We start from the raw sequence: 15,431 nt of genomic DNA, 5'->3' as shown, positions 1-15,431 counted from the left end.
CATTTAAAAATCAATAATACTGGCTACCTATTAATTGGTGTCCTTGGGTATAGGAGAAGAAATGTTCATACTACTTTGTGACAACTCTGATAAACTTAACCCAAGTGATATGTTTTGACCTTGGTTTGGAAAACAAGTTGGCAAACTCTTGCCCTTGGGTGAAATCCAGCTTACCACCTGTTTGGTAAATAAAGTTTTACTGGAACACAACCATATCCATTTGTTTACATACTTTCTTTTTCTATTATACTTTAAGTTCTGGGTTACATGTACAGAATGTGCAGGTTTGTTACATAGGTGTACACATTCCATGGTTATTTGCTTCATCCATTCCCCCCGTCATCAACATTAGATATTTCTCCTAATGCTATACCTCCCCTAGTCTCCAATCCCCCTGCTATCCCTCCCCAAGCACCCCACCCCACAGCAGGCCCTGGTGTGTGATGTTCTCCTCCCTGTGTCCCTTTGTTATCATTGTTCAACATTCACTTATGAGTGAGAATGTATGGTGTTAGGTTTTCTGTTCTTGTGTTAGTTTGCTGAGAACGACAGTTCGCAGCTTCATCCATGCCCCTGCAAAGGACACGAACTCATCATTTTTTAATGGCTGCATAGTATTCCATGGTGTGTATGTGTCACATTTTTTTTTATCCAGTCTGTCATTGATGGCCATTTGAGTTGGTTCCAAGTCTTTGCCATTGTGAACAGTGGTCAATAAACATACATGTGGATGTGTTTTTATAGTAAAATGATTTGTAATTCCTGGGATATATACCCCAGTAATGGGATTGCTCGGTAAAATGGTATTTCTCTTTCTAGATCCTTGAGGAATCGCCACACTGCCTTTCACAATGGTTGAACTAATTTACACTCCCACCAACAGTGTAAAAGTGTTCCTATTTCTCCACATTCTTTCCGGCATCTGTTGTCTCCTGCTTTTTTAATGATCACCATTCTAACTTGCATGAGATAGTGTCTCATTGTGACTTTGATTTACATTTCTCTAATGACCAGTGACGATGACTTTTTTTATTTATATTTGTTGACTGCATAAATATCTTCTTTTGAAAAGTGTCTGTTCATATCCTTCACCCACTTTTTGATGGGTTTGTTTGTTTTATTCTTGTAAATTTGTTTAAGTTCCTTGTAGATTCTGGATATTAGCCCTTTGATCAGATGGGTAGATTGCAAAATTTTTTTACTATTCTATTGGTTGCCGGTTCACTCTAATGATTGTTTCTTTTGAGGTGCAGAAACTCTTTAATTTAATTAGATCCCATTTGTCTATTTTGGCTTTTGTTGCCATTGCTGTTGGTGTTTAAGTCATGAAGTCCTTGCCCTTGTTTACATACTTTCTATAACTGTTCTCACATTACAATAGCACACTGGAATATTTGAGACAGAGAACTTATGGGCCTCAAAGCCTAAAATATTTACTAATTGCCCTTTACACAAAACAGTTTGCTGATCTTTGGTTTAGAACGCTAGAATAAAAAGTATTTCTAAACAAAAGCATCAAAAAATCATGAACACATTGCATCACTAAGCACCCTGTGGCATGTTATTTTAAAATTTTTATTTAGAAAATGTAATTTTTTTTCTGAGCTAGCTGAGATTTTATTTTGGACCAAAAAAAAAAAAAGGCAATTGAATTGTTTTGCAGCTGGAGGCATGGGCAAAGGGGGTCCCCAGGCAGTAAACTCGCCGCTGGTGGACTGAGGGCTAGGGCTGAGCGTCAGGTGGGTCTCCTGTTCCCTGTGTTCCCCTGCACAGCAACCTCCCTCCTGGGCTCTGGGGCATCCTCAGGAGGGGCAGGCTGGGAGGGGCTGTTGCAGCTGTTCACTTGGGCAGGACATCAGAGGACACGGACACCAGCCTCCCGTTGCGGGTCTCGATCTTCTTCACAACCACAGCCTTGTGGCTGAAGGAGCTGGAGCCCGCGCCAAAGCCAAATCTGGAGCCCAGGCCGTAGCTGAGGCCCCCATAGGCAGAGCTCAGACCACCTGCATAGCCGCTGGTGGTCTTCGTGTGGATACTCATGTTCTGCATCCCGGACTCCAGCCGGCTCTCCTCGCCCTCCAGTAGCTTGTGGTAGGTGGAGATCTCGATGTCCAGGGTCAGTTTGACATTCATCAGCTCCTGGTACTCACGCAGCTGCTTTGCCATGTCCTGCTTGGCCTGCTGCAGGGCGGACTCCAGCTCCTGCTGCTTGGTATGAGCATCCTTGAGTGCCTGCTCCCCGCGATCCTCAGCATCTCTAATGGCGGCCTCCAGGGAAGCCCTCTGGCCTTTGAGGCCCTTGATCTCAGCCTGGAGCCGGCTGATGTTCCGGTTCATCTCGGAGATCTCAGTCTTCGTGCGCCGCAGGTCATCTCCGTGCTTCCCAGCCACCGTCTGCAGCTCCTCATACTTGATCTGGTATACGCTCTCCGCCTCAGCCAGGCTGCGGTTGGCAATCTCCTCATACTGCGCCTTGACGTTGGCAATGATGCCGTTCATGTCCAGGGAGCGGCTGTTGTCCATGGACAGCACCACAGACATGTCGAAGATCTGGGACTGCAGCTCCCGGATCTCCTCTTCATACAGCTGCCTGAGGAAGGTGATCTCGCCAGTCAGTCCTTCCAGGTGAGACTCCAGCTCTACTTTGTTCATGTAAGCTTCATCCACATCCTTCTTGATGAGGACAAATTCATTCTTCATCTCTGTACGCTTATTGATCTCTTCCTCATACTTGTTCTTGAAGTCCTCCACCAGCCCCTGCATGTTGCCAAGCTCCGCCTCCAGCTTCAGCTTCTCCTGGCCCAGAGTCTCCAGCTGCCACCTCAGGTTGTTGATGTAGTTCTCAAACGTGTTGTCCATGTTGCTCCTAGCCATTTTCTGCTGCTGCAGGAGGCTCCACTTGGTCTCCAGCATCTTGTTCTGCTGCTCCAGGAACCGCACCTTGTCGATGAAGGAAGCAAACTTGCTGTTGAGGGTCTTGATCTGCTCCTTCTCCTGGGTACGCACGGCCTGGATGTTGGGGTCCACATCCACCTTAATGGGGTTCAGCAAGCTCTGGTTGATGGTGACAGCGGTGATGCCGCCCATGCTTATGCTGCTGGCCCCAGAATAGCCTGCACCCAGGCCACCCCGGAAGCCACTACTGCTCACTCGGGAGAAGCTCAAGCGGGCACTGGGCCCACTCGTGAAGGAGTGGCTGCTGAAGGCCCCGGGGCCAGAGGTGGACACCTTGTAGGACTTCTGGGTCACCCTGATGGACATGGTGGAGGCAAGAGTGGAGGCAGGCGGGCTGAACTAGGGAGAGATTCCAGAAGACTTTAATAGATAATTTACAAAAGTAGTAGAGAGAGTTCTCCTGTATATATTACCAAGCTTTCCCTAATGCTAACATCTTACATAACTATAGTGTAGTTATCACAATTATGCAGTTAGTGTTGATATAAAATTGTCTATACACCTTATCTGTATTTTGCCACTTTCCTAATAATGTTCATTTTCTGTCTGTTTTCAATCCAGGATTGTTGCATGCAGGTGCCTCCATGGTCTCCTCCAATATTTCACAGGCATTCAGTCTTCTGTTGTTCTTCATGGCTTTGGTGTGTTTGGAGAATACTACTTGGTTATTAAGTGCTTCTCAATTTGAGGTTGCCTGATGCTTTCTCATCATAAGACTGAGGTTATAAACATTTGGCAAGAGTACCACAGCAAAGAGAATGTACCTTTCCAGTGCATATTATACTGTTGATATGTCCTGTTGCTGCAATATTAACCTTGATCCCATGACTAAGGTGGTATCTGCCAGGGTTCTTGACAGTAAAGTAGCATGTGAGAAATACTTTCAGACCATAAAATATCCTGTTTCTCAGCATACTTTCGCCACTAATTTTAGGATCCATTGATATTACCTGCAACAACTATTATCGTGGTGTTTGTTTAATGGTGACTTTATAGTTTCCTCATTTTTTTCTAATGTAAGTGAAGTCGTTTTTCCTCACTTAATTTTCATTTAATTATTCACTTATATCAGAAGGGCCTATGTGGGCTTACCTTATTTTATAGGTTATAATCTAATACAACCAATATTTACTTTGTTATCCAAACTGTCTCAGCTTTGGTCGTTGGGAAGTCCTTCCAGTGGATTGTTGGATCCTGTGCCCTTTTGACATGTTTCTTCTCTTATTCATTTTTTATTTGTTTCTGGTCTTCCTTATTTTCTGTCATCGCAAGTTATTTCCGGCTTCTATATTTCCTCTTCAAGCCCTAAAACTATCCATTTCTCTAAGCATTCATCATTCCTTTTATTGGAGATTAGTATTTAAAATCAAGTTCTGAGTACTGGGTATACCTCGTGCTATTAGGCTATTATTCTTTTTAGGAAGCCAGAACTAGGAAATATATTTACATATTCTACTGTTTCCCTATTTGTTTGACTTCTTAACCTTTTGCCTGAAGAGTAACTTCTGTGATGGGGAAAGCTCCAGGTGTTGACCTCCCTTCTATAGGCCTCCCTTTCTCAGGAAGCTTGACTCCTCCAATAAAAATTTAAGCCCTAAGATCCCCGAACTCCAGTTTTTGCATATTACTGTAGTATGATTTGCTCAAAACTCTGATGACTACTCAGCCATTCAATCCATTCTAAGAATCACCAAATGGTCCAAGGGTAGAGTGGACTCCTAATTTTAGTCTCATTTCAATGAAATTCTGTTCTCTCCTGAAGCTTGACATCTGAATTTCTGGCTGCCTTAGCAGCTCCACAATGCTTCCAAAAATATACTTTGTTTTGTTTTACCCAGGTTTTCTAATTGCTTTTGGTAGACATATAGGATTGTTAGACTGGAATAAACTACTACATAATAGCTGAAAATAGTATTTTTTTCTTATTTTTTTTAAAATGAGGGTAAAGCAATCATATAGAAAAGTACACACAATATGAGCATATAGTTCAGTGAATTGCCTTAAATGGTAACTATGTTTCTTATATCTATCTCTTATATAAGCTTATATCGCAAGCTTGTATCTATCTCTCATGTCAAGAAATAGATCTCTTAACATTTTAACAGCTTGTGAAAAGTGAGCCCTTTTAAGTTAAATTCTTGAAAAACTTATACCATTATGTAGAAAAGATTTAAAAGCAAGTCATAGTCTCTTTTGCATGCAGGTCCACAGAGGCTGCAATGTCAAAATGCTATTACTACAGGTTACTATCATATGCTCTCCTGCAGATACCAGAGAAATTTAAGCAAAGTGATATACAAAGTCATATGTTAGTATGAAGTAAACGAAATCCCCTTTTATTTATTTATATATATTTTTATTTTACTTTAAATTCTGGGATACATGTGCAGAATGTGCTGGTTTGTCACATAGGTATACATGTGCCATGGTGGTTTGTTGCAACTGTCAACCAGTCATCTAGGTTTTAAGCCCCACATGCATTAGGTATTTGTCCTAATGCTCTCCCTTTCCTTGCTTTCCACCCCTAACAGGCCCTGGTGTGTGATGTTTCCCTCCCTGTGTCCATTTGTTCTCACTGGTAAACTCCCACTCCCTTTTAAAGCAGGTGTTCAGCTCTACACCAGTGAATTGCATAAAATTTCCTCTACTGATCACAGGAATTTCAAGGACTGTCACAAATGATATTCCTTTAATTAATTTAGATGTAGAAAAATGCTTTCTGAAAAGCTAAATTTGCTTCCTTCATGGAAGAAATTATTGTTGAAAATTTTGAGAATTTGTAGAAGTTAGGTTCAGATCTATTTAACAGACACAAACGATTGCAAAAAAGAAAACTACCTGTAATTAAGGTAGAGGCTGCTATTTTCTCAGGGCAAAATGTGGAAAGCAGATTACACCTCATTTAAAGCTTTGTCCAGTATCTGTGCAGATAAATAATGAAAGTGTAGATATTGACCTGTAGAATGCCAGAGAAGAAAACGTGTTTCAGATGCAAGAACTATATATAACATTCGGATAATTAATAAATCTGAGGGAAAGAAAACAAACCAAATCTGATAAATGAAAAATGAACTAATGAATGGAGGCTAATGAAAGAATGACAGAAATATCTGCTGTTCACACAAATCAGTAATAGAAGGAAAGAGTAGAGCCCATGATAGCCAGAGTCTCCTGATGCCAACTGGAAGGATTTCTAGAAAGGCTTTGATGAGGGTTGGATGACAGGATGTTTATGCATGTCTCTCTCTGTGAGGGCTCTAATGAACCAAAAGTTGTGTGCCAGAGACCAAAAGAGACTCTGAGAGAGTTGGTGGAATGGGAGTAGAGAACATTGATTATAGGAAAGTTGGATAATTTGTGGATCAAAGTAAATCCTAAATTTTGTTGCAACTGACATAATTAAACATTTTAAGCTCATGTGCCAAATGATCAGAAAGTTATACATATACCATATACACTAATGTTGCCTTTGGAGTGTGTGAGTTTTAATGATTTTTACATGTACTAATATTCGGCAGTCAGCTTAACATCATTCTGAATAAATACCAGCAGGCAGAGTGGCTACAAACAGTGCCCAATTTTGAGGTGAAATTAATCTTGGCAAAATTGAGTGAGTGAGGGCTAAACTATTTTCTAATTATCATTTAAACTTAAAAATGAATCAGAATTTTCAAAACAACCTAGCAGATTATTTTCATCATTTATGTTCAAGCTATTCATAGAAACCTGTAAGCATTTAAACCTATATAGCATTTCTTATTTTTTCTTTTTTATGTTTATCTAAATAATAGGCTTACTTTCACATATAATGTACATATTTCATATGTTAATACATAAGGTAAAATAGTATTGTGGAAGTTGATTAAACCTGGATTTTCAATGTATATGAAGTAGCAGGATTTTCTCCTTTTATTTAGTTATCTACCACCTGCTATTAAAACTTCGACTGCCTTACATAATATCAGTACATTGGTTTTTTAAATTTTTTTCTCTAATACAATATTTTAATTCAATAAAATGCACTTTTGAAATGTTATAATGTTTTATAGCAGGTGAGACATTAAATGAACACAGCTTTTAAAAGTTGGTTATATTGAATTGACTATTAGAAATTTAAAGAATAGCCAGTATCAAATTGTAGTTAATTTTTTTTTATACTTTAAGTTCTGGTATACACGTGCAGAACATGCAGGTTTGTTACATAGGTACACTCGTGCTGTGGTGGTTTGCTGCACCCATCACCCCATCATCTACATTAGTATTTCTCCTTATGCTATCCTTCCCCAGCCCCCCACCCCACAACAGGCCCCAGTGTGTAATGTTCACCTCCCTGTGTCCATGTGTTCTCATTGTTCAATACCCACTTATGAGTGAGAACATGTGGTGTTTAGTTTTCTGTTCTTCTGTCACTTTGCTGAGAATGATGGTTTCCAGCTTCATTCATGTCCCTGTACAGGACATGAACTCATTCTTTTTTTAAAATGATTTTCCTGTTGTCTTTATTTGAACTTAAATATGATTTTTTTAATTGCATTTCAGGTTTTGGGGTACATGTGAAGAACATGCAAGATTGTTGCATAGGCACATACATGGCAGTGTGATTTTCTGCCTTCCTCCCCATCACCTATATCTGGCATTTCTCCCCATGGTCTCTCTCCCCAACTCTCCACCCTACACCATCCCTCCCCATGTCCCCTGACAGACCCCAGTGTGTGATGCTCCCCTCCCTGTGTCCACGTATTCTCATTGTTCAACACCCACTTATGAGTGAGAACATGTGGTGTTTAGTTTTCTGTTCTTCTGTCACTTTGCTGAGAATGATGGTTTCCAGGTTCATCCATGTCCCTACAAAGGACACTAACTCATCATTTTTTATGGCTGCATATTTCATGGCATATGTGTGCCACATTTTCTTTATCCAATCTATCACTGATGGACATTTGGGTTGGTTCCAGGTCCTTGCTATTGTAAACGTTGCTTCAATGAACATTCATTTGCATGTGTCCTTATAGTAGAATGATTTATAATCCTTTGGATATATACCCAGTAATGGGATTGCTGGGTCAAATGGAATTTCTATTTCTAGGTCCTTGAGGAATCACCACACTGTCTTCCACAATGGTTGAACTAATTTACCCTCCCACCCACAGTGTAAAAGCATTCCTATTTCTCCACATCCTCTCCAGCATCTTTTGTCTCCAGATTTTTTAATGATTGCCATTCTAACTGGCATGAGATGGTATCTCAATGTAGTTTTGATTTGCATTTCTCTAATGACCAGTGATACTGAGCATTTTTTCATATGATTGTTGGCCTCATGTATGTCTTCTTTTGTAAAATGTCTGTTCATATCCTTCACCCACTTTTGAATGAGCTCATTCTTTTTTGTGGCTGCATAGTATTCTGTGATGTATATGTGCCACATTTTCTTTATCCAGTCTGTCATTGATGGACATTTGGGTTGTTTCCAAGTCTTTGCTCTTGTAAACAGTGCTGCAGTAAACATATGTGTCTTTATAATAGAATGATTTATAATCTTTTGGTTATATACCAAGTAATGGGATTGCTGTGTCAAACAGTATTTCTGGTTCCAGATACTTGAGGAATCACCACACTGTCTTCCAAAATGGTTAAACTAATTTACACTATCATCAACAGTGTAAAAGCATTCCTATTTCTCCACATCCTCTCCATCATCTGCTGTCTCCTGTTTTTATTTTATTTATTGCCATTCTAACTGGCATGAGATGGTCTCTCAGTGTGGTTTTGATTTGCATTTCTCTAACGGCCAGTGACGATGAGCTATTTTTCATGTTTGTTGGCTGCATAAGTGTCTTCTTTTGAGAAGTGTCTGTTCATATCCTTTGCCCACTTTTTGATGGGGTTGTTTTTTTCTTGTAAATTTGTTTAAGTCCTTTGTAAATTCTGGATATTAGCCCTTTGTCGTATGGGTAAATTGCAAAAAGTTTTTCCCATTCTGTTGGCTGGCGGTTCACTCTAATGAGAGTTTCTTTTGCTGTGAAGAAGCTCTTTTGTTTAATTACATCCCACTTGTCTATTTTGGCTTTTGTTGCCATTACTTTTGGTGTTCTAGTCATGTAGTTAATATTTTGATTCTCACAAATGTTCTTTTGCTATTTGTACTAAATGACTAAAATGACTAGAATGTCATTTTCACTCAAATAGAATCAGTTGTCTTCTTTAAGTTGTAATTGTCCACTAGCTTGGTCAACACAGTTCTCGAAGTCAATTTGTCAGTTTAAGACCCTAAAAATAGAATTCAGAACTGATGAAAAGAGAATATTTTTGTTTTATTTATAGATTGTTTCATCATTGTAACTGATTTAAGGAATATCTTGTTCTCAAATTCATATTGTTATCAAGTATGATTTCATGATTGGCTTAGGTATTTATGGGAAAATGTTAAAATCTTAATAGTTTTGTATTTAAGATAGGTATATGTTTTCTATAGAATAGCAGTTTTATATCTAGAGTCTTTATACTTACGCATTCTGTAACAAAACAATAATTTTTATTTTTTAAAGATTTTAAATAGAAAATTTTCTTAAGAACAGTATAGCCAGGTTTTATTCATCATGATTATGTAACAGACACACGAGTCTACAAAAAGTGGTAATAGAAAGATGTATCTAAATTTAGATACATACATATGTTTATATTTAAATGTATATGTAGGTATATATGCATATGTGTTTATATACAGCGTATATATGCGTGTATGTGCCTACACACATATATATGTGTGTGTGTGTATATATATTTGTATTTATAAAAAATCACAAGAGTACTGTCTTTACTCACAATTAGAAATAGAAGTATTATGAACTCATCCAGATTCAGTTTATAGCATAAGTGTTACATGGTTAAGGTGATCAAATTACTTTAGAAGCTATTCAGTTCAAAATAAAATAGTAATACAATACCTTCTGCTGTACGCAGGGTTTAGTGAAGAAATTATATAACCATTAAAACTTTGATTTCAAAGTAACAGCAATTTAAGAGTAATTTCACATATGACATAGACTCACTGCACACTTTTGCTTTTTCCCAGTTGCTTTTAACAAATATATTGTAGGAAAATAGCTATATTTTGGCTTTATTACACATGGAAAAATGTTGTTTTATAAAGTGGTTATTATAAAATCTTGTGTATAACAAATGATTTCTACTACTAGACTCACAGTGTACAATAACACTGCTTTCACAGCATGGAGTCAGTGAAATGTGCATTGCTTTTAGCAAAAATATATTTGAAAGCCATATGCATCAAGAAATTATTAATAAGAAAATATATTTTTGCTCAAGTTGATCAGTGGTTCTGGGGAGTTCAAGAATCCCATTGAGAAGCTGCTAAAGTTATGACTTTTTTTGCAGTTAAAAGCACAATGTACTTTAAAGAAATGCTTAGTAGGCAGACTCCCTTAGCATGCATAATCAACTAATTTAATTTTAGTCATTTTTAAATTTCACAAACCACTGTCTCATGAATTGTATAATTATCTGAACAATGTTTTGAAAGCATTCGAAACATCTAAGAGACAAAGGAATTCTTTAATGTGTGAAATAACAACACAAACTATGAATCTTATTACCACTAAATAAATTCCTACCTTCCCTTTTTTAGGCTTTAGTTTAGCTAACAATCACTGTACTCCTTAGATACTTCATGTTGCGGGTGAAACAGGCTATGGGCAATAAAAGAATTTACCAAGACACTTGTGGGTACAGAAAGGCAGATTTATTAGAGAAAGTACCAAGATATGTTGTGAGAGTGCAATGGGGAGCACAGTACAGAAGGGGCTGTCTACAACGAGGCAGGGGCCGGAGAGGCATTTCATAGGGTAGTGCTGAGAGGGGCTACATGCAGATCAGCTAGTGTTTCTGAGGCTGTATGTGATATTTGGGAACAGGATATTGTGTCAGCAAGTTGCTTGTGGTTAGTCATCTCCCAGAACAATTGTTCCCCACCTGGGTCTACTTCCTTTTTGTTGCTTATTTTACCAGGACTCTACACTTCCTACCATTCTTCATTTATTTATTTATTTTAATTTTTTTGAGATGGAGTCTCACTCTATCACCAGGCCAGAGTGTGGCGGTGTAATATTGACTCACTGCAACCTCCGCCTCCCAGGTTCAAGTGATTCTTCTGCCTCAGCCTCCCAAGTAGCTGGGACTGCAGACGCGCGCACGCCCAGCTAATTTTTGTATTTTTAGTAGAGACGAGGTTTCACCATGTCGGCCAGGACTCGACCTTGTGATCTGCCTGCCTTGCCTCCCAAAGTGCTGGAATTACAGGGGAGGCAGATTTCTCTGAGACATAATTCACATATTATATTGTAACCCAGGTCCACACTATGAAAAATAACCCACTTGTCACTGTTGCATGTTAATTTTTTGTTGTTTCAAAAAGTCCCAAGAAAGGCCGGGCGCGGTGGCTCACGCCTGTAATCCCAGCACTTTGGGAGGCCGAGGCGGGTGGATCACGAGGTCAAGAAATCGAGACCATCCTGGTCAACATGGTGAAACCCCATCTCTACTAAAAATACAAAAAATTAGCTGGGCATGGTGGCGCGTGCCTGTAATCCCAGCTACTCGGGAGGCTGAGGCAGGAGAATTGCCTGAACCCAGGAGGCAGAGGGTGCGGTGACCCGAGATCGCGCCATTGCACTCCAGCCTGAGTAACAAGAGCGAAACTCCGTCTGAAAAAAAAAAAAAAAAAGTCCCAAGAAGAAGCCCAGCCTCGGAAAAACAAAAACCAGTTGGATTCAGAGATGCCCAAGTAGGAGATAAACTTTTGAAGAACGCTCCTCATTCCCATATTCAAAACCCTGCCCAAGTTGGAGCTTATTTACCATTTTCTATCCACAGGACATATGTAGAAGCATAATCAGTGACGGCTGCGCCTGCACTGTCTTTACTGCATCTCTACATGCAAAGGTTCAGCTATTAGCTGAATAAAAGCCCAGCTTTCACCTTTGTTTGGAGAGGTACTGCTTTCGGGAATTATTTCCGTGTCCTCCTTACTTGTTGCAAGTAATACAATCTTTTTAAATCTTTCTTGGTTGTAGTCACTGGGTGGATGGAACCCACCCATGTGTGAGTTATAGTACAATTTACCACTTAAAGTGCACAATTTAATACTTTTTAGTATATTCACTGATCTAATAATTATTACTGTCACAGAAATTTTTGCAGAAACAAGGAATTCGTACATTTTCACACATACAAGTACTTCACATTCAAAAACCCAGAGCCTCTATTGAATGCCTGCATAGTATTAAGTATGCTGAATGCCATACTTTTTTTGCAAAGATTATCTTAAAGATTTTAAATAAATCTCAGTTTGTTATGCGAAAGCCAAAAATGTACAAACAGGTTAAGGAAGACGATTCAAGTCTATGGCAACATGAGAGAGAGTCCAGAACTCAGTTTGAGCTCACCTCTGATGAAACAAAGGGTTGGAGACTCTCCAAGAGATGGAGTAGGAAGATGATGGGCATCTATGTTTGCTAATTGGTGTTACTCAAAGGAAAAAATAGACGTTTCCATATTTTCATGGCAGAAGGTAGTTTTACAACTTGCTCTCCACTCAGGTTAGATTTCTACCTTCTGACAGAAACTGGGAGATGAAGGAGCTATCTTCCCTTTTGATGACATTTCAAAGGAATGGTCCCAGCTTCTTGAAAAAGTCCTGCCACATAAAACCAACAAGAAAATTTTTAAAAGTTACATCTCAAAAGAGCAGAGAGAATTTGCGTATTTTATAAATTAAGTCTCATAAGCAAAAGAAGGTCAGGCTAGAGACAGGGACATGCCTATCTAGGGTTTAGTCAATCTTGGGGGGGGTACACCTTCAGGCTACCACTTTATTCAAAACTCTGGTGTAGTAGGTTACTGTCCCCTTCAAGGTGTAACTAAATAAACCACTGTGTACCATTTTTTTCTGTAAATAGTCCTCTGAGTTTGAGTTCACAGGACCCAGTAAGACAGGTCAGAGCAATTGAGTGATTTGCAGGTCGACTGTTAATCTGGCAGATCAGATTCTTCTTTTCACTTCCAGCTATCCAATCCCACCCCTCAAAACAGAATTATAGGTGGAGTCATCATATTTAGAGAAGTGAGATGTTTGACTGAACTCTGACTTTGCTAATTGAAGTTTTAGCATCCACTACAAAATTCATATATCTCTACCTTGCCTTTTGCTGACATCTGCTGGCACTTTCATGAAAATATACTGAAATTGGGCTATTTAAAAAAAAGTCATCGTGGAAAAAGACAGTCGGGTGTCCAATTCTAGCCTTACAGAGTGACTGGTACTCTTCTTGCCTTCCTGTCACAGGAAACTATAAAACCGGGCAACATGTGAGCCGGTGGTTTTCTTGCATTGCAGTGCAAAACACTGCTCTTTAAGAGGAATCTATGTATAAACCACATTGATCACCCTTTCTGCCTGGGGCACTTTCAGGGGATGTTGCCAGGAGGTGCCAATCAAGTGGATGGGGTCTTGCTTGAAGCAGCTGGGATTTGGGAAACTAGCATATAACAGAAGAGACAGTTGCATAGAGGGAGGCTGGGGAAGTCTGAGTATGGATTCTCGGCAAGTCTCCTGGGCTGAGCTGTGGTTGTGCTGGAAGAGATCCTGTGATGCTTAAGTGAGCTGTTGCTGTGAGGCTCCCAGAGACTGTGACTCACAGCCCAGGGAAGGGTGAAGCAGTTCTGTTGAACACCTTGGACATTCAATTGAGACGCCACAAAGGAAAGGTTTTAAAACCAAGGATCAAGCTCCAAAATAAGGACATATGCCTAAGGATTAAGTTAGAAACTAAAATTGATTACCATAATAAAGAATAAAACCAAGCCTGACAAGCTCAAATGTAGCCCCAATACCTGAAGTGCCTGCCAGAGCAAAACTCAGCACCCTTAAATGAAGCTGACATGATCCATTCTCCTTATACTCCAAGGCCTTGAGGATTTGAAATTAAGTTATAAGGATTGAGGTTTAGAATGCAAAAATATTTGAACCAGAGCTGATTTTACCCTCAATTAAAGCAATAGAATCTGAAAAGGTTTGAGAGCCCATGATCTGCTCACCCAACTGCCCAATTTCTGATGGGGAATTCTGGGTCTGAAGTACCAATTTGAGAGAAGTGGAAAGTGAGTGGTATGCAAAGCACTTTAATTCTACAGGGTATGGTACAGCTCAAGGTACAGTTATCCTTGGGGAATAAGGATGATGCTATGAAAGGCCCAATAATGAAAGGAGCTTATGGAAATGCTGTATAGGAGATTAAAGAATGGGTTGACTTTCAAATTGGGTTGCACTACAAATAACTTGAGGGATTACCCTGAAGTCTCAGCATCTTTACTAAAATGCAATACTGGAATGTATATAATGAGTGAATGGTCATGCTGTCTTTATTCTTTACACCAGGGATATTGTCTAAGCCTGCCCTTTTCCTAGTTTTAACTGATCATGCTAGGTAACAGCTTACCTGAAGGGCAGCAAGAGATCACTCCTCTGGTTAACAGCATGGTTGTATTAGGAGTATTATTTCCCACTAAATCCCCTTTTAACCCCTATCTGGTCCTTATGTAAAGCAGACACTCTGGAAGTTGAGTAGAGGATTAAACAAAATGGTATCTTCATTTGCTTCAGCTGTATTCTATATAAAAAAGACTATTCAGGAAGGGTGAGAGAATGAAGAAGGGGCGAGCATGTCTTTACAGACCTAGCTAATGCCTTCCTTCCTTTCTTTTTTTTTTTTTGAGACAGAGTTTCGCTCTTGTTACCCAGGCTGGAGTACATCTCGGCTCATCGCAACCTCCACCTCCTGGGTTCAGGCAATTCTCCTGCCTCAGCCTCCTGAGTAGGTGGGATTACAGGCATGCACCACCATGCCCAGCTAATTTTTGTATTTTTAGTAGAGACGGGATTTCACCATGTTGACCAGGATGGTCTCGATCTCTTGACCTCGTGATCCACCTGCCTCGGCCTCCCAAAGTGCTGGGATTACAGGCGTGAGCCACCGCGCCCAGCCAATGCCTTCCTTTCAATACAAGTTAAAAATCAGAATTGCAGTCTAGCTAGGACCTCTCTGCATTCTTTTGAATGGAAAGAAGTATACTTTTGCTGTCTTCCCAAAGGGATATGTGAAGTTATGGGTATGTTGCCATAATTAATTAAGGATAAACTTGGAAATGCCAACCATTAAGGACCAGTTAGTGAATTACATTGGAAATGGTATGATAAGTGCTTCCTTCTTGGAGGAATAAGCAAAGGGAGTTAAGAACTGTAGCCATTTATTTGACAAGTAAAGGCTGACTGATAAATACAGTTAAAAGTCAAGGCCCATTGAAATTTTTTGAATTACATAGGTTGGAACAAACAAGAACATTGTCATTTTGGGTTTAGGGTATGGACTTTGGCTCTAAACTACAGATCTATTCTGACAGCT

At 39.6% G+C, this 15,431-nt stretch overlaps 1 protein-coding gene and 1 long non-coding RNA gene across 2 annotated transcripts in view; one reads left to right on the top strand and one right to left on the bottom strand.

Moving 5' to 3' along the window:
- LOC118146703 (keratin, type II cytoskeletal 8-like) overlaps nucleotides 1–3,308 on the bottom strand; it is a 125,868-nt gene extending 122,560 nt beyond the window's left edge. Inside the window, exon 1 of the mRNA XM_078347730.1 lies at nucleotides 2,164–3,308. Within this exon, the coding sequence (XP_078203856.1) occupies nucleotides 2,164–3,261 (1,098 nt within the window). The 5' untranslated portion in view covers nucleotides 3,262–3,308. The remainder of the gene's footprint in view (nucleotides 1–2,163) is intronic.
- Nucleotides 1–15,431, top strand: part of LOC118146914 (uncharacterized) — a 336,502-nt gene that overhangs the window by 283,357 nt on the left and 37,714 nt on the right. The window lies entirely within an intron of this gene.

The sequence above is a fragment of the Callithrix jacchus genome, chromosome 13 (assembly GCF_049354715.1).
Source record: "Callithrix jacchus isolate 240 chromosome 13, calJac240_pri, whole genome shotgun sequence".
In the NCBI taxonomy this organism is placed as follows: Eukaryota; Metazoa; Chordata; class Mammalia; order Primates; family Cebidae; genus Callithrix; species Callithrix jacchus.
This window is presented reverse-complemented; position numbering and strand designations above follow the sequence as displayed.